The following is a 25,202-nucleotide window of genomic DNA, read 5'->3' as shown; positions in this document are numbered from 1 at the left end:
TAAAATATATCAACTACAAGAGAGGTTACGTATTTTAACAAACCCCTCATATATATATATATATATATATATATATATATATATATATATATATATATATATATATATAATTTTATAGACATTTTAGAGCCTTTATCTTTATAACAATATTATTAGTTTTAATTACTAATTAATTACAAATATTAACAATTCATGAAATTATTGTTTTCATTAATAATAAATTCTAACTTCTGACTTTAGTTTTGAGTTTTTTTTAAACCGAAAACTTGAATGCAATTTATTACATTTATTGGCCAAATACAATTGTTCAAAAAAAATTAACCAAATCAGTTTCAATAATGTATACATCCATACGTTTCTAATTATTATTGTTTTGCATATATTTTGATGTTTAATTTTATTGGAAATTCAAAATTTTATTGGACTTTGACACTTGGTGTTATTTAAGCATTTTCTATTTCTATTTCTATTTGTAGTCACAATTTTTTTGTCATTTTTATTTTGAATATAATGCATATTTATGATTAATTAATTAATACCACTAATTTTTAGTGGTAAGTTTAGTATTTACTTTTATTACAAAATAAAAGATTTCTTCTAATTTAGTATTTTAATTTAGAGGATTGTTTGAATATTAATATTTATATTAACCAACTAATTTTATTGATTTATTTCATAATTAATTTTAACAATTTATTAGTTTTTAATAATTAATTAATTATAAATATTAAAACGTTATGAAATTATTGTTTCCATAATAAATTCTAACGGCTGATTTTAGTTTCGAGGTTTACTGAAAATCGAAAATTTAAATCAAATTTATTATTTTTATTGAAAAAAACCAAATATGTTTTAACAATATATGTTGTACCCATACCTTTCTAATTTTTCTGCATATATTTTAGTGTTTATTTTATTAAAAATTTAAAATTTTGTCGTCCAGCAGTAAGAGGTCGACGAGCGTTCGTTCGCTGATGGACGAGCGTTCGTTCGCTGGTGGACGAGCGTTCGTTCGTCATCTCAGCATCCACTCATCAATTTTTTTAACGCCGTCCAGCTAACTTAACGGGAAGGACTCAATTGATATCAATTTTCAAAATTAGGGACCATTTTGATACACTTTAAAAAAACGAGGACCCAATTGAGACATTCGTACATAAATAGGTATGTCGAAAATGATTAAACCTAAATTTTTCAAGTCCATTCTTTTCTAACTAATTGAATTATATAATTGTATAAATTGTATAATTAATCAATTATTTTCATCTCAAGCATTTTCTATTTTGCTTTGTGTTATCTTTATTTTAAGTATATTGCCTATTTTAATTAATTAATTAATAGTGTTAATTTTTAGTTGTGAATTTAGTATTTACTTTTATTGCAAAATTAAAGATATCTTCTAATTTATTTATTTTTCATTAAATTCCCCAACATAGTGGAAACCATGTGTCCATAAGAGGGAAAATGAAACTAAAGAGAGTGGACTGATCGGTTTATGCAGGGGGTATATAAGCTGAAATTTAAAATCCGGTGTCACTTTCTGCATGCATCTTTCTTCTCCAAACTGCAGAACCTCATTTTCTCTTCCTTCTCTCTAGATTCCTCCATCTTCTCTCTAAGAATTCTCATCTTTTTCTTCTTCCGATCACCATTCAGGCAACGTCTGAGCTCTCCCGGCGTCAAGGATTTTCATTTAGACCGATCAAGTTGTGGTTTTAAGCTGGTGAGTTCCTTCTCTTCTTAGAACGTTCGTTTTCTAACACATGCAAGCCAAGTTCTGGTTGCATGAGTTTATCATCTCATTCTAATAGCAATTATGGTCTTTTATTTTGGTTTAGTTTCGTAAACCAGGAAAACTCTAAGTGTATAACATTAGTAGTGGTGAGCCAGATACTGCAACCGTGAGCGTTCAACTGAGTTTAGAGGTAAGGGAAGCTTATATAATTTGATTATGATTCTTTGTTCTGAATGGTTCTATGTTTGTTTGATTAATTGATGAATATGAAGTATTGGTGTTACTGCATTGTTTGTTTATATGAGTGGATGATTTATAAATATTGTAAACTGGGTTGATATAGGGTTTGATCTTAAGTCTTCAACTTTCTGCGTAATTCTGTGTTTGTCACCGAGAGTCATTATTGACCGTTCGGTTTTTCCTTTGAGCATTCGGTCTGAACTGGATTCTTCTTCTGTAGAGAATTTTAGTTCATGACCGATCGATTTTTCTATTAGTATACTGGTAAATAAGCGTTCGGTCTAAGTATAACTTTCTATTTATATTTCGTAATCAGCTTAGTTGAGGTATTCAATAATATTTAAAGTCGTAGATATTATAGTTATCCGTTATTGAAAATAAGTTATATGTAATTGTATTTAGAATATATTCCTTCATGGTATAAGCTCAATAATGCTCGGTCTTGAATCAAGCGCTCGGTCTCAGTAGTGCTCGATCATAGACCAGGTGCTCGGTCTCAGTAGTGCTCGGATTTAAACTAATCGTGTGGTCTTATAACATTCCGTAATATATCTACATTAGGTATTAAGAGTGTTCGTCCAAACTCAATAATGTTCGGCCATGGTTTGTAGTGTTCGGTTTAAACCCTTAGGTCTCTGATAAAAGAATTCATTATTTTCGGTGAAGTTTAATTATATGTATTCTATAGTATTCCAAACATTCTTGAAGTTTTGTGTAGTAAAGACTGTTCGGTCATAATTGTTGAGTAGCGAGTAAACATTCCGTATTAGCATAAGTGTTAGGCTTCTGATGAGTCTTACCTAGTATGGACTGTTCGGTTCTGTTCTGTAGATAAGTGAAAGACCGCTCGGTCTTATAGGGGTTCGGTTATGTTAGTCTAAATAGTATTCTCTCGTTCGGTTCTGTTCCAAGATGGGATCTTGTTTTCTAGGTTTTGGTTTGACTGTATTGATGAAATATGATGGTATTTAAAATGTGATATGAATGGAATAATATGGAAATGAAAGAGTATTCCAGAGAGGAATATCTCAGGATTGATTATTGAATGGTAGAGTATGAATGTGGTTATGCTTAGCTGGCGTTTATCCTGATATTCTGTGATTACTCATTCTCAAGTGGAGAGGAGTAAGTCATGTGTGAGAATGACAGGAGGTCCCAATCCATAAGGTGAACTTGGGCAGAACGGACTAACCTTGGGTGGCAGCTGTTGAGGGCATCCCAGTTATTACATCACCCAGGTGCAAAAAAACGTCGTAGCTACACATAATTCATACAGTCCGGACAGTCAGAGTCAAGGGATCGGTCGTTGCATGCATTACTGTATGGTTATGGTTGGAAATGTATGATTGGTTGATGCATGATTGACCTATGGATTTTATCTTAGATTTGTGTGAATTCTATGTTTTCTGAATTAATTAAACTACATAAGCTAACCCTATTTTTCGTGTCTTGTCTGTATTTTCCGTTCGACCGTCATTTCCTGTTGCAATGATCATCCTGTGGATGTGAGCAAAAGGGGAAGAGTGTCTACTGGAAGAGGCTCTGGTAGAAGTGGAAGTGAAAGTGAAAGCTGAACCATATGACCGTTCGGTCGTTAGAATTGGTTCTATTTTGTATAACTGATCGGTGTAAGCTTAGTTTTGGAACAGTTCGGTCTAGACTTTTGTTTTATAAAGTTTAAATTTTGAAGTATTGTTGTAAGGCCGTTCGGCCATAAACATACCTCTTCTCTTTCATAACTGAAGTGTAATATTGTTAATTGTGAATATTTTATGGTATGGTTTTATACTGTATTTTTGGGATGTTACATCTATTATTTTAATAGTAATATCAAATCAACAAGATTTATTTCATAATTTATTACAGCAGTTTTATTAGTTTTTAAATACTAATTAATTACAAATATTGACATTATTGTTTTCACAAATAATATTTAATAATAATATAATAACATAATATTACTAATATGATATAATAAAATTTAAAATGATATTTATTAATAAATAAATAATTAAATGATGATATCTTTAATAAATTAAAAATAATATGACTAACAAAATATTAAAAATAATATTTCCTTTAAAATTATGAATTTATGTCAAATTAAAATGATAACTAAAGAGTTATGACATAAATATATTATTAGAAGGTGAAAAGTATAAATTCTTTAAATTTTTTAAAAATAAAATAAAAACATGTAAAAATTATAACTTTAATTTTTTTTAAATTAAAATGCCATCATCGTCGGAAATTTAAAATTCTAAATATATGATAACAAATTTTGTAAACCGAAGACAACATAACCAAAATTCAATTAAAAGTTAAACTAGTTTTCACCGTAAATTTTATGATTTTTAAAATTAATAATAAGCTAAAATTATAATAAAAATTAATTAAACAATTTTGTTTATCTCATCCTTATATTTCATTTAAATTTTTGATTTTGATTAACTCAATCATTATTTAAAATTATTGTATACAATAAATTTTACTTAAAAAATATATAAATAACTTAAATACATATTTATAAAAAGAATAAAAATATTATTAGTTTATTTTTTAAAATAAATTATTTATATTAAATTACAATTATATTATAGTTTTTAAATAATCGAATGCACTTAATTTCAGTTTGACACTTAATCACTAAACAAAAGTAACTTTTTTATATTAATTTTTGTAAAATTTATTTTATTTCGTGATATTGACAAATTAATACTAAATCACTCGGATTTTATGTTTTGTTTTTAAATTTTTAAAAACTTACGCTCCTCCCCTAAACCACTACTAAAAATTTCAAATATTTACCCGTAATAATTAGAATACCATTTATCAAACGATTCTAAAAATAAACAATTTTTAAAGTTGAATTTAATAAATAATAACACAGTAAAAGAATGATATTATTTAAAATTGAAAATAAAAAATCACATTGTATGATGTAATGAAAAAAAAAATAAGAGAAACAATTTTATTGGTGTGTTAAGATGATAAAAAAGAAAAAATAAAGAATTAATTGGAAATTTGAGACAGAGTGGTGTTAGAAAGATTGGGTAGACAATTAAAGAAACAAACACATTGAGGGTTCTTAGAGAGACCAAGAATGCATTCTCCAGCAACGAACCTTTCTTTATACACATCCAAGCATACTTGTGGACAGTCTCTAAATCCACACTGCTCTGTTAACTCAGGTTTCTCACACAAATTACCCTCCCCAAATCTCATTGAAATAACTGCAATATTAAACAATAAATTATCGAATAATTTTATAATTAATTTAATTTCACTTTTCTTTTAATCTTTCATGTTGTTTTAATTGAATTTAAATAATAATGGACAAAAAGAAAAACTGTTTTGAAAATTTTACAAACCTGAGATTATAAGAAAAAAGCAGAAATATTGTGTGGAAGACATCTTTGCCACCATCTCCGATAACTTCAATACTACTTTTTCAAACTATTTAAATTTACAAAATAACAAGGGTTTTTGTAGCTTTATATAGGGCAAGAGGTCAGTGACAAATTAATCACTTAATTATTTTCTTAGTTAATTCGGTAATCACGTACTTATTTAAATTACTTATCATGTGCATATCTAATTGCAATAATATTTTATGAACTATATAATAATATCAAGTGATATTTTTTAAAATTTAACCGTTTTCACTAGTAATTATAAAGGAAATTCCTCATTGCTTATGTCTAATTTCACTAGTAATATGCACTCTTAAAAAAACATTAATTTTTTTCTGAAAAAAGTTGTTCGAAATATTTTATGAACAATTATGAATAAAATATCCGGTTAATTTTAATGCGTCCATATTAATTATATGTATACCTTAAGAAAAATTATTTCCCATGGATTTTCTCATAAATATAAATCCGTTTAATAAAATTGTAATAAATAACAGGAAATATGCTGAAAATATATATGAGGTAACCGCGTAACGATAATTATAATTACTAATCATGTGAATATCTAATTAATTATGTAATAATGTTTTGGAAATTATGTAATAATATCAAGTGACTGTTTTTTCAAATTTAACAAATATTTTTATTTAACTGATTTTTTTTAAAAATCTAATCACTTTTTTAAATCATATAAATAAAAATAATTTATAAAATAAATAAAAATTATCTATAATAAATTTGAAAAAAATATATTTAACTTTATAATTATAATTTTATTATTTTTTGTTATTATAAAAAAAGTGATAATACACGTTTATGTCTAATTTTACTTACACGTTTAGTTAATTATGCAATGTTAGAAAAAACATTGATTTCTTTTTTCCGAAAAAAACTTGCTGCGATTTTCTTATAAGCAGTTATCAATAAAATTATTCTCTTTGGCTCAAGAATAAAAAGAAGCTCGAAACAGAAACGTAAAAGGACACAAAGATCAAAAGAACTAAAAATCTCTTTTCAATTTTTTTCTAAGCGCAGTGATTTAAAAAAAAACGTTATCTATTGTGTTTGAAACAGATAACGCTTGTTTAAAAAAAGTAATATCTATTGATCTATTTTAAATTATAAATAAAAATAATAATATTAATTATCTATACATAGTGTTTTTTTAGAAAAATATTATCTATTGTTATAGGTTTAGATAACGTTTTTTTAAATAAGCGTTATCTATTATTCCGCACATTCATAGATAAGGCTTATTTAAAAAAACTCTATCTATTAGGTGTTATTTATAGTCAATTTTGTAATAGTGATACCATTGAAACTATTTATATCACTTCAAATTCACATAATATAGTAATACATGAGACTACATATCATACATTAAAAAAATAAAAACACTAATACAAGTCATCAGATATTACATAATAACAAAAATTTCTACATAACAACTTGATACTCACATTTAGGTAAGGAAAATAACTTTGAAATCATCATTAACAGCTCCGGAAGGGTAAAAAACTTTCAAAACGACCTAAAGAACATCCCAAAATGATATCCAAAACCCCAAATTTAAGATTTTAATACTTGAAAACCCAAATCTGATGCCATTGCGCCCAGGGGGCGCCCAAGGGGCACTTAGGCGTTGTATCAGTTTCTAAAATTCACCTAATTTGACCTTGGTTACCCTCTACACAAGTTTAAATGGTTCCTGCAACCCCTTAGGCACTAAGACACTTCAGAAAACACACCTCTAACTCAAATTGACCAATCCAAACCCAAAACTAGCCATTTTAGACTACCTAAACCCATTAGCAAAATAAAGGCTTAAACAAGTCGTAAATGACTCTATTACAAATCCCAAACTATCCCCTTTAGTTTAGACTCTCTAATTCAAAATCTCACTACTCTAAACCTCAATTTTTGTACTTTAACACAACCCAAAACACTAAAAACACTACCAAAACTCACAGATGAACTACCATCTTGTTTCATAACATATTTTACTCAAATAACACCTCTAACAAGACTTAAATTATCTCATGATAGAACCTAGACAATTACTTTCTTACCTCAACCTCTCTTTCTCAAACTCACTCATTCAACCCCTCCCTCCCTTTAGACTTAAAACTCAAGAATTTGACCAACTCTCACTCCAATCACTTGAACTCAGTTTTAAACCATCATACTACTTCACCATACACAATTATAACATCAGAAACATTACAATTACACACTGTCAAACATTTAAACAAGTCATATAATACTTGATCATCATCCATACACCAAAAATATTAATGCTAACATACAATTTCACTCAATTCATGTTATATACACGAAAAAGTTAACTTTTAAAAACACAAACAAAATTCTAAGAATAGGTTTAGCTTCCCATACCTCACAATAAATTACTTGACACAAAAAACGTTTTGTCGATTGCTTGAAACGTAAGAAATCTTTAGACGAATCTACGAAACACGAAATTGGAAGCGAACAGAGTCTTTAGAACTCTAGATTAACCAAAAATGACTAGGAAAAGCACGATCACACATGCAATGGCCATTCTTTATGAAAGAAATGAAAAAGAAGTCGAAACTTACTTGCTCTATGACAGAAATTGATCGGCTAGAAATGTGGACCTCGTCGTCGTGATTGTCTAGAAACATCCTGATCGTCAAATAGATGACTTAGGAGTTAGAACTCTTAGAGAGAAGTGAGAGAAAACAAAGAGAAAAAGTTTTAAAGAGATAAACAGTGTTTTAAGTAATGAGCGAGTTTAAAAAATTTTATTTATATTATTAAACTATTTTAAAATAAAATATTCGGTCTCATTATTTTAATACACTTATCAACTCTAACACTCTATTTCCCAAGTCCTTAGAGTTTGTTAAGCACATAATCACTATAAATATATAAGATTTATTTATAAATTAAATTAAAATAGAAAATTATAAACGTACAACTTTTCATTCTTTTTTCATACCTTTTTAAGACTTTTTTTAATACCTAAAAAAATTAATATTACTTGATTCTTGTACCATCCTTTTCTCAAAAATCATGCATAAGAGAGGGATAATGCGTCTTTACCACGTTGAATCCAATCTTTTTAATCAAATATTTTTCAGCATGTCTTTACACAACTTTTTATTAGATCATTGTTTTACATATTTTATCCAAATCAAACTAATTTAAACATTGTATATTTTGCATACGATATTTATTGTATTACAAAGTATCCATTATATTTGTTGGTTAGTAACTTTGATATATTAACAACTTTTTCATAGTAATTTTTTTGACAATGATCACATGTCATGATTCGTTTAAATTTATTTTTAAAAAAATATTTGAAACGAATCAATCACAAGTGTATATTGTATATTGTCAACTGTAAAAAGAATTGTTAAAAAAATATTTTTCGTTAAAAAATATTGTACAGAAGCATCAAAGTAGGTTTTGTTGGAAAATGATTGTATAGAAGCATAACATAGGTGTAAAACCAATACTATATGTCAGTATACTTAATTAAACATCACCAATGGACAAATGCTTACGATATTATACAAGGGAAAGTTATTGAACTCAACTCTGTTATGGAAAATGGACATGGTAACACAAAGCGTAACACCAAAGCCTCACGAAAATTCAAAATTCAAAGGGTGGTATATGAAATGAAACCTTGTATTTGCTTTGTCAGAAATTAGAGTTCACTTTCACTAAATGGCTACTGCATGACATTTCACATAACTAGTCCTAGCTAGTACAGCAACAAATAACTTACCCTTTCAACTTTGTATGCATCACACAGTGCGTTTATTAATCCTTTGGTATATGTAAATTACAGCTATAAATATCATCACTTATCACACAGTATAAATGGATCATCTTTTGTAAACTTTGGTCTCATTGGGATTTCAAATGAGTACAAACCCTTGCTTCCTTGTAAACTTTGCCTGCTCTGCAATAGTAACCTCTGCTTGGATTGCAATGACTATCCTGTGAGCAAATGCACAACCCTTCTAAAGCACATCCATCTTTCACTATCGTCACCCCATCTTTTAGTCCAAGCATTTGGTCTGTCCACGTACTTGAGAAAACCCCTTCTGAATCATACTTCTCTTTAACCCTCAAAAATTTCTCTGCGTTTTTGTACTTCTTGATGGCTCCTTCAAACGCCAAGTTCCTATTCTTACTCCAATGAGGTAATCCTCCATATTTGAAAATCCCAATTTGCTCAATCTCTTCAACAATGTCTTCATAGAGCCTAGGACTCATAGGGTCCTTGCTACGGTAGTAGGTGATATCAAAGTCTAAAGCATCCTCTTGCTTCCCCAAGTAGGCATTTGAAGCTTTCACATAACGCATGAGAATTCCATTGTAAAGATCTAAGCCACACAACCCCTTTGGCTCCAATTCAACCAGCTTCTGCACATCTTCAATGAAATCTTTCACAACTGACAAACCAATGCTGAATGTGGTTTGGTGAAAAAACTCTCCCTTCACCCTGGAATCCCAGGCACATGCTGTGATCTTTGCATCTTTAAGACTATCCAAGCATGTCCCAGATGCCTGAAGCCGGTTCTGAAATCCAATTACAGGGTATCGAGTGAAGATTATACCTGCAAGTACCAAATGTAAAACAAAAACTTCAGCTTCACAAGTTGAATTCTCCGTCAAATCATAAACTACTACTATCATATTTTGATTTAGACAGTACCATTATTAGTAAGTCCATATGCTGAGGTGACGAGGGTAGTCGTTGTGGCCTTAGCACTTATGCACTTCCCATCGGCATCACCAGCAGATTCTTGAACATCTTCTGTTACCCCATCAAGCAAAATAGCAAACATGTTAACGACATGGAAGCTGGTTTGCTTTCTAAGTACATGCAAGCTTAAAAGTAAGAACCTTATTTATGTATTAACTGAATAAAAGGAAGGGAAACCTGTGGTTCTTAGGAGTGCCAATGCAAGAGAAGGAATGGGACGGAAGGGGATAAAGTCGTAAAGACCATTGCCCGATGCATTAATTGGCACACGATCATCAACACGATACACAGCCCTACGTTGACTTGGGTACCACGTTATATCACCAAACTCATGTGCATATCCAAAAGAAGCAACTTGTTCTCCCAAATCTGAATCATTTTTTGCCACATACGTGATGGATCGCTTGAAGATACCTTCTACTTTTAGAGTAATCTGCAAAAAACGTCCATCCAAATGGTCAATCATCATTGCATTCCTCTCCATAATAATGGCGGATATGAATGTACCCACATCACAAACTTTATTGCACAGCTACTTTTCTCAACAATGAATATTTAATTTAATTCATTGTGGAAACAGTAATGGAAGGTTGCGAGTTTGTAGCAAAAAATTACATAATGTATATACTTCTTCTTCGTAGAATAGGTGTTTGATGAAAAGCTTTTAAACTTTTCATGCAAACGGTTGCCACGTTACCCAAGTCTTGCAAACGAAGTGTGTAATAGGAAGTCCCTTTCCACCATTGTTGAATTAGAAATAAAGAGTTTAGTTGTCAACATTTTGAATTTTTTTTTTCGCTTTATCGGGTTAAAATTTTGAATTATATATAAGCTAGATTCCATGACAACGCATTTGTCTCTTATCATAAATATAGGTTACGCGTTTTTTGCTGACAACTAATTGAACTATATTTATAGTCTTTTGTATGCTTTTGAGAATTAACATTTTAACATCTTACTATAAAGCATGTGAACACAGAAAACAAAACAAAAATCATGTGAAAGCAAAGCGACGATGTTATCACATAAAAACACAATATTCAAAACCTTCTTGCAATATAAAAACATAAAATGTATTAAAAAATTAATCAGAAATGAAATTTTCTCGAGAGATTCATAATATGAATATATTTGACTAACTTTTTTATGGATTCAAAAAGCCTAAAGTAGTTCCATAATTAGAAATAGAAACAGGTTCCACCAAACCAATGTGAGAGATTTGAATTTAAATTTGAAGAAACAATTGAAAAATTACTGACTCGTTGTTTATCTGTTATTGAGTCATGGGTTATTGTATTTTTGTTGCTATCTTTTTGTTGCGCCAAGGAATTTGGTGATAGCTGACTACATCAGGACATAAAGATATGGGTGGCTAATTTAGAAAGGATGATCTCAGATATTTGTCCATATATAAGCTTAGAATATACTTCAAACTTTTATTTGTTTGCTACCTGATGGAACCAATGAATCAGAGGCACAAAAGTGAATCAGAATATTTTATTTTATCACCGATTTGCCAAAGTAAATCCTCATTTGTCTTCTAGTGGTTGGTGAACGTTATTCATGAAGAAGAAATTGAATTCAGATTCTGGGTGAGCTGGATATGTTGGTTTTTGATTTATAAACTATTCCGTTTTTAAATTATGAATATTTTTCTATTTTATTTAATTGATGCAAATAGTGTTTCCATTTTGTTCTTAAACTACCAGATTATTTGTCCTTAAATTTTAATTATATGCGTATAAGTTACTTTTATATTTAAAAAAATAAGTCTGATGATACCTTAATTGTCTTAAATGTATATTTTTTAAATTCAGACTTTCATCCCAATTTTATCTTTAAAAACATCTAAAACGTTAGAAGAGGAAAGTATTTTAAATTGTTCTAAAGTGAAACTGTTAAATGCATGAGAAAGTTATCCAATTGAGATCTAAAGAAAACCAGTGTCCATCTCAACATAATTATTATCACATATATATATATAATTTTCCTTTTCAATAATAATATCTCACTTGTTAGTTTGTGAATTCAATTATTTGTTGTTGCCTTTATTCATTATTATTTATACTGCTTTTCATTGTTCACATTTATTGATAGGAAAGTCGAAAAGACGTACCTTTCAATCTTTCTATTCTTGTCTCATAAGATACTAATAATTTAATTGTCCTTAATGCATTTTAATTTATTTAATATTTTAAAATAAAAATATTGTTTTATTGGGGTTGAAAATATGTTGTTGGTGTGTAATCACTATTGAGTGTAATGATCTTATTTATGATGATGGCACACTGATTTTTACGTTTTGTGCATTGATTATTCATAGTGGTATGCTAGTCAATGTCATAATAACTATCTAATGAATTTCTTCCATTATTACTATTGAAGAACAACAAAAAAATATGCATTTCACAGATAACTTTTGTTCTCGGTTTCACACTAGAACTAAAGTGTTTTAGATGAAAATGTAGTTTTTTTCTCTCCTTGTGTTTTACGGCAACATTCAGCAGAATGTGTTTATCAAGATGAGTTTGTTTAAAGTTTAAACCAGATTTCATTACAGTTTGTGCATGTGAAAAGAGAAACAACATGAACAACAATGAAGAAATGAAAGAGAAGATGTTAATTACCTGTGAAATAACTCCAAGCACACCGAGTGAGAGTTTTGCTGCATTGAGATCTTCATGTTGCTCATGGAGGATCTCAACCTTAGCATAACCTTCTTGAGGAGCAGCAGGCCTGACAATCCTAAGGTTGACCACATAATCATGAACAGAACTTCCCTTCCCCCACAAAGTGCTTCCATGTGCACCACTTCCCATGAGCCCTCCAATGGTCAAACCCCACCAATATGGTGCATATGGCAAAGCCAACCCTGCCTTTGCAGCCTCACTGATAACATCCTTCAGTGTCACACCACTCTCCACTGTTATTGTTCTTGCTTCCACGTCAACTTTCACTATCTTGTTCAGGTATTTTGTGCTTATCAGCACCCCATTTTCGCCTTCTGGGCACACCAGCTTCGGGATGCTGTGCGAAAACCGGGTCGCAACTTTCATCTTCGTTTTGCTTCTGACTGCTGATGCAACCATTGACACAAGCTCTTGCTCGGTGGTGGGGTACAGCACCTGAGAGGCATGGCAGATGCTTCGATCGGGAAACATCCCATAGGAGTTTGTGATGGTGCAGCTTGTGTTCCCTGAAGAACACCTGATCGGATCCTCTGGTGGAGTAGAGAACACCACAACGCAGAAGAAAAGAAAGACTTGAGTTGAAGCCAAGGCTTTCTGAAACATTTTCATGGTTACTGAAATTTGTCAACTTCTATGTTGGGTTACCATATTTATAGCTTAAACCTGAGATCGACATACACACACCCGATATCTAGAAATAAGGTGCAATGACAGAAGGACACGAGAGAAACTGTAATGTTTTGTGGACATTTGCATATGGTCACCCATCATCCAGAAAGATAGATAGAAGGAAAAATGTATTATTGTGGTTGTATTTAATGGCATTTAAAACTTCCATAAATTGGAAAAAAAAAATTTTAATCCTTACTTTTTTAATATAGTTAAATGTTGTTACTAGCTAATATTTCTAATTTTGTATTTAATATCAATCTTTACTTTTGATTTATTCTCAAGATTTGAAAAAATATTCACAAGAGTAAAAGTTATTCTTTTCTTTTCGTATAATCAAACATATTCCTGAAATTGCGGTAATAATTCTTAAAGTCGTGTTCCATGAGAGAAAAAAAAGGATAAATTTCACACACACAAAAAATATATCTCGCAAAAAAAATATTTTTAAAAAGTAAACCTTAAATACAATACTGTAAATGTGTTGTTTTGTTTTTCAATTAAGAATGTCACTAAGAATGCTGTATACTTAATATTAAGGTAAATCAGAAAATTGTTGAATAATCACATGACTACAAATAATTAGTCACCATAAATTTAGATACCAATTTATAAACTAAAAAATATTGATAGTTAAAATAGTTATAATAAATAAAAAATTATAATTAGTTTTTGAACTGGTAATTAAAATAATTCATATTATAAAATGATATATAAATTATTCACTAATATTAGCTACCAAATTTTTAATTATTAAATAAATTGATGTTTAAATATATTTTTGGTCACTAAAATTATTTATTATATAGAAATTTTCTTTGCAATTAACTTAATTATCTAAGAATAGCAAATATAGTTTCTTAGTATGACAAATTTTATCCTTTGGAGAAATCATATAATTAGATAGATGATTATGAAAAATTATTTATGATTATCTTTTGCTATATTTATTTATTTATTATGGCTTTAAGAAAAAAAATTGTGATCCTTTATTCAAATTTAATGTTACACTCTTCTTTTAAAAAATATAATGTAAAACATTTTTTTATATTATACTAAAATACCTCTAATTGTATTTTTTTTTCGAGTTCAATAAATAAGAATTGTAATACATGAGGTATTAGGCCATTTCTAGTTAAACTTAGTCTTACATAAAATAATATCTTAACACTTTGATAATGACTATTTATATTTATAGCAAGTACAAATTAATACAATAAATATAACTACAAAAAAAAGGACAATAAATTATTAAGCTATGAAAGACAAAATTGCACCACATTAATGTTAGGGATAGGTTTAAGAAATATATAAATAAAGAAAATATTTTTGTGAAGGATGTAAATTTAATTTTACTAAATCTTAACTAATTCTTTTAATCTTAATGAATCATTTAATTAATTCTTTAAAAAAATAAAAAAGGAATAATAAGATATAAATTTTTCACAACAAAATTTATTAGATAACATAGAAGAAACGGTAAATTTACAGTAAAGTAAAACATTAATGTTGGTGTATCATTACTCAAATAAAACAAAAATGTAAAAAAATTATAAATTTAATGAATAATGTGAATGGAGAAAAAAAAAAGGAGAATAAGAAAAATATAGATAAAAAAAAAAGTCAATGTTAACATTTTTTAGAGGTTCTTCATGCATCTCACTCATTCCACTATGCACCTCTCTTCTTCTTTTTATTTACAATTGTACCCTTGTTAGAAATAATCTTTTTCTTTTAAAAAAAACTGACCAATTGACTCATTCAATGATAAAAGAAGCACCAACACCAGCCCTCGTTCTACCTTATGCATTTCAAAATCCTAAACCTACACCCTTTTCTCCTCCCTACCTGCTCCTTGTCTCCTTGTTGCATTTCATATCAAGCTTTCATTTTTTTTCCTCTGGACTGGTTGTCGTCCCCTCCTTTCTCATCACCAACTTCATTTGTTTTTAAGTTCTTCTGGTGGAGTGGTTCTCACTTCCTCCCTTACTATTTGATTTGGTGGTTGTGTGGTGTTTAGTGCAACAGTGTAGATCTTCTTCTCCTCAAACAGTTCACTTTAAGCTTTGGGCGTCCAAGTTGTTTTTTTTTTAGATTTCCTTAAGGTCATTGTATGATATAACAAAGTATATATGATGCATTGAGTGTGATAAAATGTTATATATGTTGTTATTATAGAATATGTGTTTGATACGTGTTGATCTGTGCTTGTTTCATTTTTTATCTGCATTGATCAGGGATGAGGAAAAAAATCGGGGCCTTAACCACACTTGGAATTGCAGACCAGGCCCCGTCACACATGGAAATGCGGTTGGGAGGATGGGAATGACACTTGGAGCTGCGGTTGACAAGTCGACGCTGTTGAACCTACGGTTGGTGTTCAATGCTTTTGCATGCAGTCGCACTTGGAAGTGCAAATGAGGCTAGCCATTTTTCGATCTGCGGTTTACGGTGGCCGCATTTGGAGCTGCGTCGCTTGCGTTTTTAGGGTTTTATTTTACTTTATTATATTTAATTAAATTTGTATAATAAAGAAGGATGTTCAACAACAAGATGACTATAGTGAGGAAGAAGATGAAGATGAAGATGATGGATTTCCAGGAGGTCCACGTGACACCTCCTTGCTTACACATTATACCCAACATATTGCATTTTCCATATGGCAAGGCCGGGTTAGTCATCAACCTAAATGTTAATTGTTCATTAATTTTTTATTCATTTTAGTTATATAATCTCAAGCAACGGAAAACGATATTTGTTCGTCTTGTACGTCGTATCCATTAAGAAGACAATATTAAATGAATTTACCAGGTGCACTGAATCGGGATGTGTCCAAAACAGGTCACTTACTACATCTGAATTGTCCAAATATCTACTTCTTTGGATGTATTTGTCTCTATCTAACAACATCAATTGTTGCATTTCAGTTCTCGACCCTCTCAAAGATCGTTTGTAAGTGTATCTCACATTATATATTTGCTTTATCATTGTCACGTTATCTTCATTATGTTCTTTAAGAGTCAAAAGAATATTTGTGATAGTCACACATAACCTTTAACACCCAACCGTGTCCTTTAGGTTTACCCCTCAACCTAAATGGACACTCACATTTTCTTGTGCCAAATACACTAGGCTGAACATCTAGCTTACTTCCTACTCCTTTCACAGCCTAACACAATGAATGTCTTTCTTCCAGCTTCACCAGTTGTTGTGTCAGATCTTATAATCACGACAACAAATCGAAGGTCGAAAGCAATCTTTTGAACTCATTCAACTAAATCGACGCGTAATGGAAATATTTGATCAGTGAAAAACTTATCTGTGTAATCACCCACACCAACTTCATTTAGAAAAGAAGAAAATTCTGACATAAAATCAAAATTTATTTTATAATCGAAAAATAGATAGTTATCCATCTTATATAATTAAATACTACCTACAATAAACATTACAATATTAAAATTTAACAAATAACAATTAAAATATTAAGGAAAACTTTTAAAATTTAAATAAAAATTACCAAATATAAACATCTTATAAATTAAATCAATAACACATAAAAAAATTATACAATAAATAAAAATAACAAAAAATATTTTAAACTAAATACTAAATAAAAAAATTAAACTTATTCTAAATTAAATATAACTTCAAATAATTAACACGTATAAAACATTGAAAAATTAATAACAAATAAAAAATTTCATAACAAAATATTAACTGTTACGTGAAAAAAAAACACTTAAATTATTAACTAATACATAAAAAATAAATACAATACAATATTACATAAAATTTTATAAACTAAATACTAAATAAAAAAATTAAATGAAATAATAATTCATTAACACGTATACGTGTTAACATATAGTTTAATATTAATATAGTTTAAAATAACTTTAATATGTTAAAAATCTAGCAAAATTTGGTAAATGAATACATGTTTCTAACACTACTTCAAAATAAATAGTTGAACATTGTCTTGCTTAGTTGCTTCAAATTTACCACTAAAAAATATAATCAAGATGAGTAACTATGTGGAAATGTATTTGTAATATCTAATCAAAACAAGACTATAGCATGCCATCTAAAGATTAAAGCCATATGAATATGTATGTCAACACTCAAAGTTAATAGACATTAGGTAAAGGAGTCTTGGATATGAAGTCAAGACAAAAAATGGTAACAAAACAGTTATGTTTAGGTCTCTTTTGAAACTTATTGGTCTCAACTTATTATCAATCTAACATTCGCATGATGTAATTCAAACTAAATGCTAAACATACTCGAACATACTATAAGCCATAATATGACAATAAACGAACAACAAAAATGAGACATAATTCAGAATGCAATGTGAAAATAAACATCAAATGATCATAAGCAAGCATAACCCATAATATCACAATAAACAAACAACAAAAATGAGAGATGATTCAGAATGCAATTGCAAATAAACATCAAATGATCATAAGCAAGCATGTGAAATTGTAGATCTAGGTTAAAAATAAAAAAAATAAAAGTTCGCACAGTGAAACTGCACTTGGAAGTGCGGCACCCCTAAACCACAGTTCGAAGTGCGGTTGGGGTAAGCCGAAATTCGAATTTCGGCGTTCTGTAACCGGTGTTCGGACTGCGCCACCCTTAACCGCAGCTCCAATGACGGTTAAGGTGTTTACTTCAAATAATATACTAACATCGTGAGCTCTCGTTGCCTTTTTCCTCTTCCATCACAACACCACAAGAATTGCCTTCTTCCTCCTCTACTATCCACAACACCACCAGCACGAGCACAACCACTACTGTATAACCTTACAACTCTAAACTTAGAAAACAATTTAACAATACAAGTGAAGAAGTGAAGAATGAAAGTCAAAAAATAAGAAGAGGGAAGGGGGTGCATGTAGGGCAACAAATGAGATTTAGGGTTTATACAATCAATGAACATTTAGGGTTGTTGGTGGTTAGGAGGGTTGCTGGTGGTTACGAAATCATTAACTCATCATTAATTTTCATTTGACTTTAATAAATGAAGGGCAAATGTGTTAAATGGGAGGTAACCAATATTCATCATAATATTGAATATTACTAATTTATACAAGCATGGACCCTCAAACATCCCCTAACCTAGATCCCTTAGTGATTCAGAATATGAAAAGAACATAAAACATCTCAATAAGTCATGCATAAAATGAAAACAGCTAAGCCACTAACTTAACGCCATTTAGCACTAGAGTATCAAGAGCTCTCTATTGTGTCAACGCTTAGTAGTAGATATCACCGCTCAACGCCCTGCTTCCAAGGGCCAATGACTTCATCAGCATCTAACAACAGAAGGTGTCGCCCAATGCCAGTCTTGTCAACTTAGCATCAGGAGTACCAGGATCTCTCTACTACGTCAAGCTTAACAGTTAGTAATGTCACTCAACGCCCTGCTTCCAAGGGGCAATGACTTCATTAGCGTTCAATAGCAGAAGGTGTCGCCTAGTGCCAGTCTTGTCACCGCTTAACACCAAAGCATTAGAAGCTCTTTGCTGCACCAACACTTAGCAGTATAACGTTGCTCATTGCCCTGCTTCCAAGGGTCAATGACTTCATCAGCGCCCAATAGCAAAAGATGTCGCCTAGTGCTAGTCTTTCAGGGGTTCTCTGTTGAGCCTGCACTAAGCTATAAGTGCTACCGCTCAGCACCGTTCATGATAATAACCTGTTGAGTCTCTGTGCAGCTCGAGCTTAGCAGTGTAGGCTTGTAGCTCAGTAGTGACATCCCAAAATTACTGAAATTTGTTGATTCAAGTCTCAAACCTCATATGTAGTCTCCTAAACTTGTTTATTTGCATTTTCAAACATAAAATACAGTGTATAACCTCAAATTAAATCATTTATGTTAAAATAGAATGACTTAATTTTCAACACCAAGAGGGGGTGAATTGGTGAAATACAAAAATAATGTTTTCTTTAAATCTTTTTCGCAAAGTAGATGACTTTAAAAACTTTCTTGAAACACAGAAAAAGATTTTTAAGTGCAGCGGAAATAAAGTTGATTAAACGCAGTACATAGTCAATTAAGTAAAAGTGTAGGGATAAAAAAATCAAACACTGCTTTTTATACTGGTTTGGTCAAGCCTACATCCAGTGTCCTTCCTCGCCAGGAAGAAAAATGCACTATAATGATCAAGGTTTTTACAACAAGGCTTTTATAGAGACCTCCACGTCAAAAATATAAAACACCTTTCTAACCCTCTAATCAAAATATAGGCATATACCACACACAAAGACCAGAAGCAAGATGTCCCCTCTCCTACCGTCTTCAACCCTTTGAGAAACCCCTCAAAGTCCAGAACGCAGCACGTCCTCTTCCTGTAGTCACAATAGGGAAACAACACCAATCTTCACAAGATTGAATTCCTGATCACCAAAACAGACACCTTCAGTGCATATTTCAATAGACAGTAAAAGCACACAATCCTTGTTCTTCAAGCTATCTCCAAAGATGAACACCACACTCTTCTTTAAGAGTTCTTGGAGCTTTTCCCAAATCTGTAAGACAACACTAATCTAAAATGAATATGAAAATGTTAGAATTCACAAAAGTTCTTACATAATTCAAATTCGTGTCAATATATAGATAAACACATCTCAGACGCATTTTAGTCGACTTAGCTGATAACTTTTTTGCAAGTATACCAAATCGTTCAAGTAATACAGTGAATTAAATTAAGAGTATTGTTCTCCCAAGGGAATTTGAGTCACGTTATTCAATTAAATTTATTTATCAAGATCAATTACTGATGATAACATTTTTTATTTCAATTTGGAAATTAGCATGAAATTAACAAAGTAAAAATTTAAGATTGAAAGATACGATAAAAGATCACTGGAATTGGTCTTTGACTAACATTACGGTAAAATCCTGGACAACATACATTCTCTGTTCAACCATTCACATAAGAGTATCTTGGTTTAATTCCTTAAAACAAGTTCTAAAATTATCTATTAAATTATTAATTCCTTAATTAATTCAACAGATAATTTTGCATTAAATTCAGATGTTGAGAATGACCAAAAGCACAGAAGCTATTCCTAGCGTAGTTACTTTTAGTTTCTTTTCTTACATTTTTGGTTCTAAAAATACTTCCCAGTACAAAAGAACTTTTAAAGAGAATTATACTTTCGTATAATCAAAAGCAAGTCAAGAAAAGAACAAGAACAGAAACATATATTGCATAGGAAATTTACATTAATGTATCGTCATACAACTAATTCCAATGAACAAAACATTTAGCCTATCCTAGACATCTCAAAAATACTTTTTACAACAATTCCTTGAATAAAGTGAAGTCTTGATGTCTTGAAAGGTCTCCTGAGTGTCTCCTGAAGTTCTCCAGTATTTTTCTCGCTTTGTTTGTGTGTCAGAAGATGGTTTTTGCCTTTCTGTCACGTCTTTTTAAGTCACTTAAACTTAATTAATTCACAAATTTTCAAACTGTTGCTTCTTTAACTGGTGTTATTCGCTTAACGCATAAGTGATGGTGCGTTATGCAAATTTCTTCCTACTGGCTCTGCGAATTTTGGCTTGCACTAAGCGAGAATTGGCTGACAGAGTCCAAATAATACACCATTTCATGTACAATATTTTACATAACAATCTACTCCCTATTACAACTTTTCATTAAGGAACAACATGAATAATTACAAGATTGAGCTCATTTATAAGTGTAAAAACAACTCTTTTTCACACTTATCATTAACTATTAATGTAGTTGAATTTCACAATTCACTTAAAGCAGTAGCAACAATCAATGCAGTTAATTGAATGTAATACAAGCATTAACAGAATTTCAAAACTGTAACAAACTTAAGTCGAATGGCTTGCGCACATAGTCGACTATATAAGACACAGTTAAACAAAGTTTTGAAAAACTTTCACTTTAAAAATCTCACAGCACACTTTGAAAATGGTTTGTGCAAAGACACGAGTTAATCGACTCACCCCATAATGAAGTCGACTTAAAATTGTTGTTTTGCCACACAATTAAAAGTTCAACATAAGTGTTTGTGGTTTTCCTTTTATAAAACATCAGACATGCATTTGCCAATAAAATCAATTATATAGCACAGTGAAATGCAATGTATTAACACAATCATGTTCTCAATGCTTTAAACAAATTTACACAATGATTAAAACATATAGCATGTAAGAAATAGAACATGTAACACAATGTAACACAATATAACACAATATAACAGAATAAACATGTGTTATCAATTATATGTTGTCATCATAAAAAACAAACAGAGATATTACTGGTATGTCAGTAATCTCATCAATTTCAAACCAGAAAAATAAAGAAAAATCCTATCAAGTAATTATTAGCTTATTTTACCTTGTTATTGCCTTTGAACTCAAGGTTCATAGTGTTTATACACTCTCAAATTTGTATTGTTTTTATTTTTCAAAAGAAATATCTCAAAACAAATTCATACATATATTACTTTTACAATAACTATTCATCCTTTAAAAGTTTTTTTTAATAAGATAACATGTACACCCCTTCTGATTTAAAAAACGTTTCATTTCTTATATAATTTAATAATAAGTAATATTTACTTTTTTATATATTTTAAACAACATGAACCTATGTTATATATTTGAAAATTGCATATCAAGTAAAACTTAAATAAGAAATTGAAAATATTAAAATATAAAACTAAATAATTATTTAATTATAGAAAAATTATATTTATTTTCCCAAATATCTTATTTATTACATTCAAATTTTTTTAATTTAAAAATAAATATTTTTTTTATGTTATTAACAAGGTAACCCTTCTTTATTTATTTATATTTATATTGAAATTATATAAATTAATAAATTTAATATCTATTTTATAATTATTTATTTCATATTAAAATAATATATTCTTAAAAATATATTGTTTAAATTTTTATAAGATCATGTATAATTGAGTAATAATATAATTTCATATATTATTAATATATAATTATTCATTCTGTATATATAACAAATTTCCTAATTTTTATATTTAATTTTTTTATTAAACTTTAGTTAATATATTATTTTTAGTAAAATAAAAGAGGCAACTAAGACTTTATGAAAAGCCTAAATATTATAAGTATTAAAATAATTAGGATCTTTTATTGAAAGTATAAAAAAAAATCAATGAAGAGTGTGAATCTTATCTGGAATAACATGCAAGAAAATAATTTCAATTTTAAAATTATTTTATTATATAATCAATTACCTTTAATCACGCTAATTAATGTTACAATAATTTTAAAACAATAGGCAGGGAGTGATCTAGCACTTAGGCCACTTACTCATAATAGAATCCAACACACTCTCCACATATAATATTTCAAACATATTATATTCTCATGCCACATCCATAATGATTTTGTCGGTAGACACGGTATATCTGCATATTTATGTATGTTAGAATTTTAATTGAATATTTTTTTTCAAGTTTTAAATAATTTTTTCTTAGACATGTGATTCAACTATTGTCAGAACCATTAAAAATCCACTAAAAGCTCCAAGTAGTGGAAGCCAAGTGTCAAAGAGAGAGTCAGAGTTTCAGATAGTGGAAAACAGGTGACTGCAGGAGAGTGGTCGTTCGATTGTAGTGACAGTAGTATTTAATGCCAAATTTCAAACTCTGTGCCATTTTCTGCATGAACCCTTCTTCCCAGATTTTTGAAGCTTTCATTCTCTCCTCCTTCTCTCTAAATCTCCTTCATCTTCTCTTTAAGAAATTCTCATTTTTCCTTCTTCCGATCACCACTCAGGCACCGTCTGAACTCTACCGACGTCGAGGGCTTTCGTTTGAACCGATCAGTTTTTGATTCTGAGCTGATAAGTTCTTCTCTCCCTCAGCCGTGTGGTTTTTGGAGCATACAAACCAAGTTCTGGTTGCATAGGTTGATCACCTTTCTATATGTGATTTTTGATAGTGTTCTGGTCTTTTATTTTGTCTAGAATTTGTGATCAGTAAACTCTAAGGGTAGACGAAAGTGTAGTGGTGAACCAATATCCTGCATTGTTGAGCGTTCGGTCACGTTAAGAGGTAATGGAAGCTTATATAATTTGATTTTTCCTTACTTTGAATACTGGCATGTTTGGTTGCTTATTGGATGATTATGAAGTATGTTTACTACACGTTTTTTACTGTATGAATGTATGAAAAGAAATGCTGAGGAATGGATTGATTTAAGGATAAATTTGAGGTCTGTAGTTCTCTGTAAAAAATTGATGTTTGTCACTGAAGGTCATCATTGACCGATCGGTTCCCTTTGAGCGTTCGGTTTGGACTGGATCCTTCCTTTGGGAAGAATCAGTTGATGACCGATCGGTTTATCTTAGAAGACTCGTTAATAAAGCGTTTTGTCCACTTTTAGTTTTCCATCTTTCTCTCTCAAATCAGTTCGGCTACGTTAGTCAATAACTACTTAAGATTCTAAAATCATCTACTCATTCTTTGTTGAAAATAAGTTATAAGATATTGTATTCTGAATATATTCAACTATTGTATAAACTCAATAGTGCTCGGTCATAAACCAGGTTCTTTGTATTAGCAGTGCTCAGTCTTAAACCAAGTGCTCGGTCTCATCCTAGTAATCTCTTATCAATTGTTTGGAATAAGAGTGTTCAGCCAAACCGGATAGTGTTCGGTCTCTATAGTGCTCGGTCTTAGAGTAGCACTCGACCTCTTTAATGTTAGTATCATATTAAAAGCTAAGTATAAATAGCGTTTGGTTTCTTCATAATACCCTATCCGTCACTAGTATTTGGTGTCAAACAGTATCAGTCTCTAAATGGTGTTCGGCCTAGAGTCTTAGTACTCGGCCTAGGCTTCGTAGCGTTCGGTTTAAACTCTCAGGGGCCAGTTTAATGAAATGGCTCACCTATTAAATAGCGTTCAATTCAGTTAATTACTATGGAATGTTATTCCTTTCGGTTTCTTTCATAACTCTGATAATAACTCCTTTGGTTCTGATCTGTTTGTGAGCTGAAGACCTCTCGTTCTCACTCCTAGTGTTCGGTCTCGTCTCTATATGGAAGGTTATTTTTCAGTATTTGGTGACATATAGGATCTTCGTTCCAATGGGTTCGGTTTGATGTTTGGATAATGAAATATGATGGAATGTGATATGGATAAAATGAGTATGGTTATGTAAAAGTATTCCAGGAAGAAATATCTCATGAATTGGTATTTGAATGGTAAAGTATGAATGTGGACAAGGCTTAGCTGGCGTTTATCTTGATATTCCGTGATTACTCATTCTCAAGTAGAGAGGAGTAAGTCATGTGTGGGAATGGCAGGAGGTCCTAGTCCATAAGGTTAAATTTGACGGAACGGACTAACCTCGGGTGGCAACTGTTGAGGGTATCCCAGTTACTACATCACCCGGGTGCACAAACGTCGTAGCTACACAAAATTCATACAGTCCGGACGGTCAGAGTCAAATGTTGGTTTATTGCATGTAATAAGGAATGATTAATTTGGTGAAATTGATTGGTATAGAACTTATGTGATCTGAATATGTATGATTCTTGAAATAAATTACATAAGCTTACCCTTTTTCCGTCTTGTCTATTTCATTGTTTTGTCTGTCTTTGTTCCTGTTGCAATGATAATCCGTGTGGATGTGAGCAGAAGGAGAAGAG

General features: G+C 30.4%; 1 protein-coding gene across 1 annotated transcript; it reads right to left on the bottom strand.

Moving 5' to 3' along the window:
- Positions 1–9,036: 9,036 nt before the first annotated feature.
- Positions 9,037–13,616, bottom strand: LOC108346983 (probable L-gulonolactone oxidase 6). The gene is made up of 4 exons (XM_017586062.2): positions 12,781–13,616; positions 10,331–10,586; positions 10,103–10,204; positions 9,037–10,004 (listed from the first exon to the last, which is right to left on the bottom strand). The coding sequence occupies exons 1-4, from the start codon at positions 13,450–13,452 to the stop codon at positions 9,289–9,291; spliced, it is 1,746 nt and encodes a 581-aa protein (XP_017441551.1). The 5' UTR covers positions 13,453–13,616; the 3' UTR covers positions 9,037–9,288.
- Between the last annotated feature and the right edge of the window lie 11,586 nt (positions 13,617–25,202).

This window comes from Vigna angularis, chromosome 9 (genome assembly GCF_016808095.1).
Source record: "Vigna angularis cultivar LongXiaoDou No.4 chromosome 9, ASM1680809v1, whole genome shotgun sequence".
Taxonomy (NCBI): Eukaryota; Viridiplantae; Streptophyta; class Magnoliopsida; order Fabales; family Fabaceae; genus Vigna; species Vigna angularis.
Note: the sequence above shows the minus strand (reverse complement) of the source record. Positions and strands in the feature narration are given on the sequence as shown.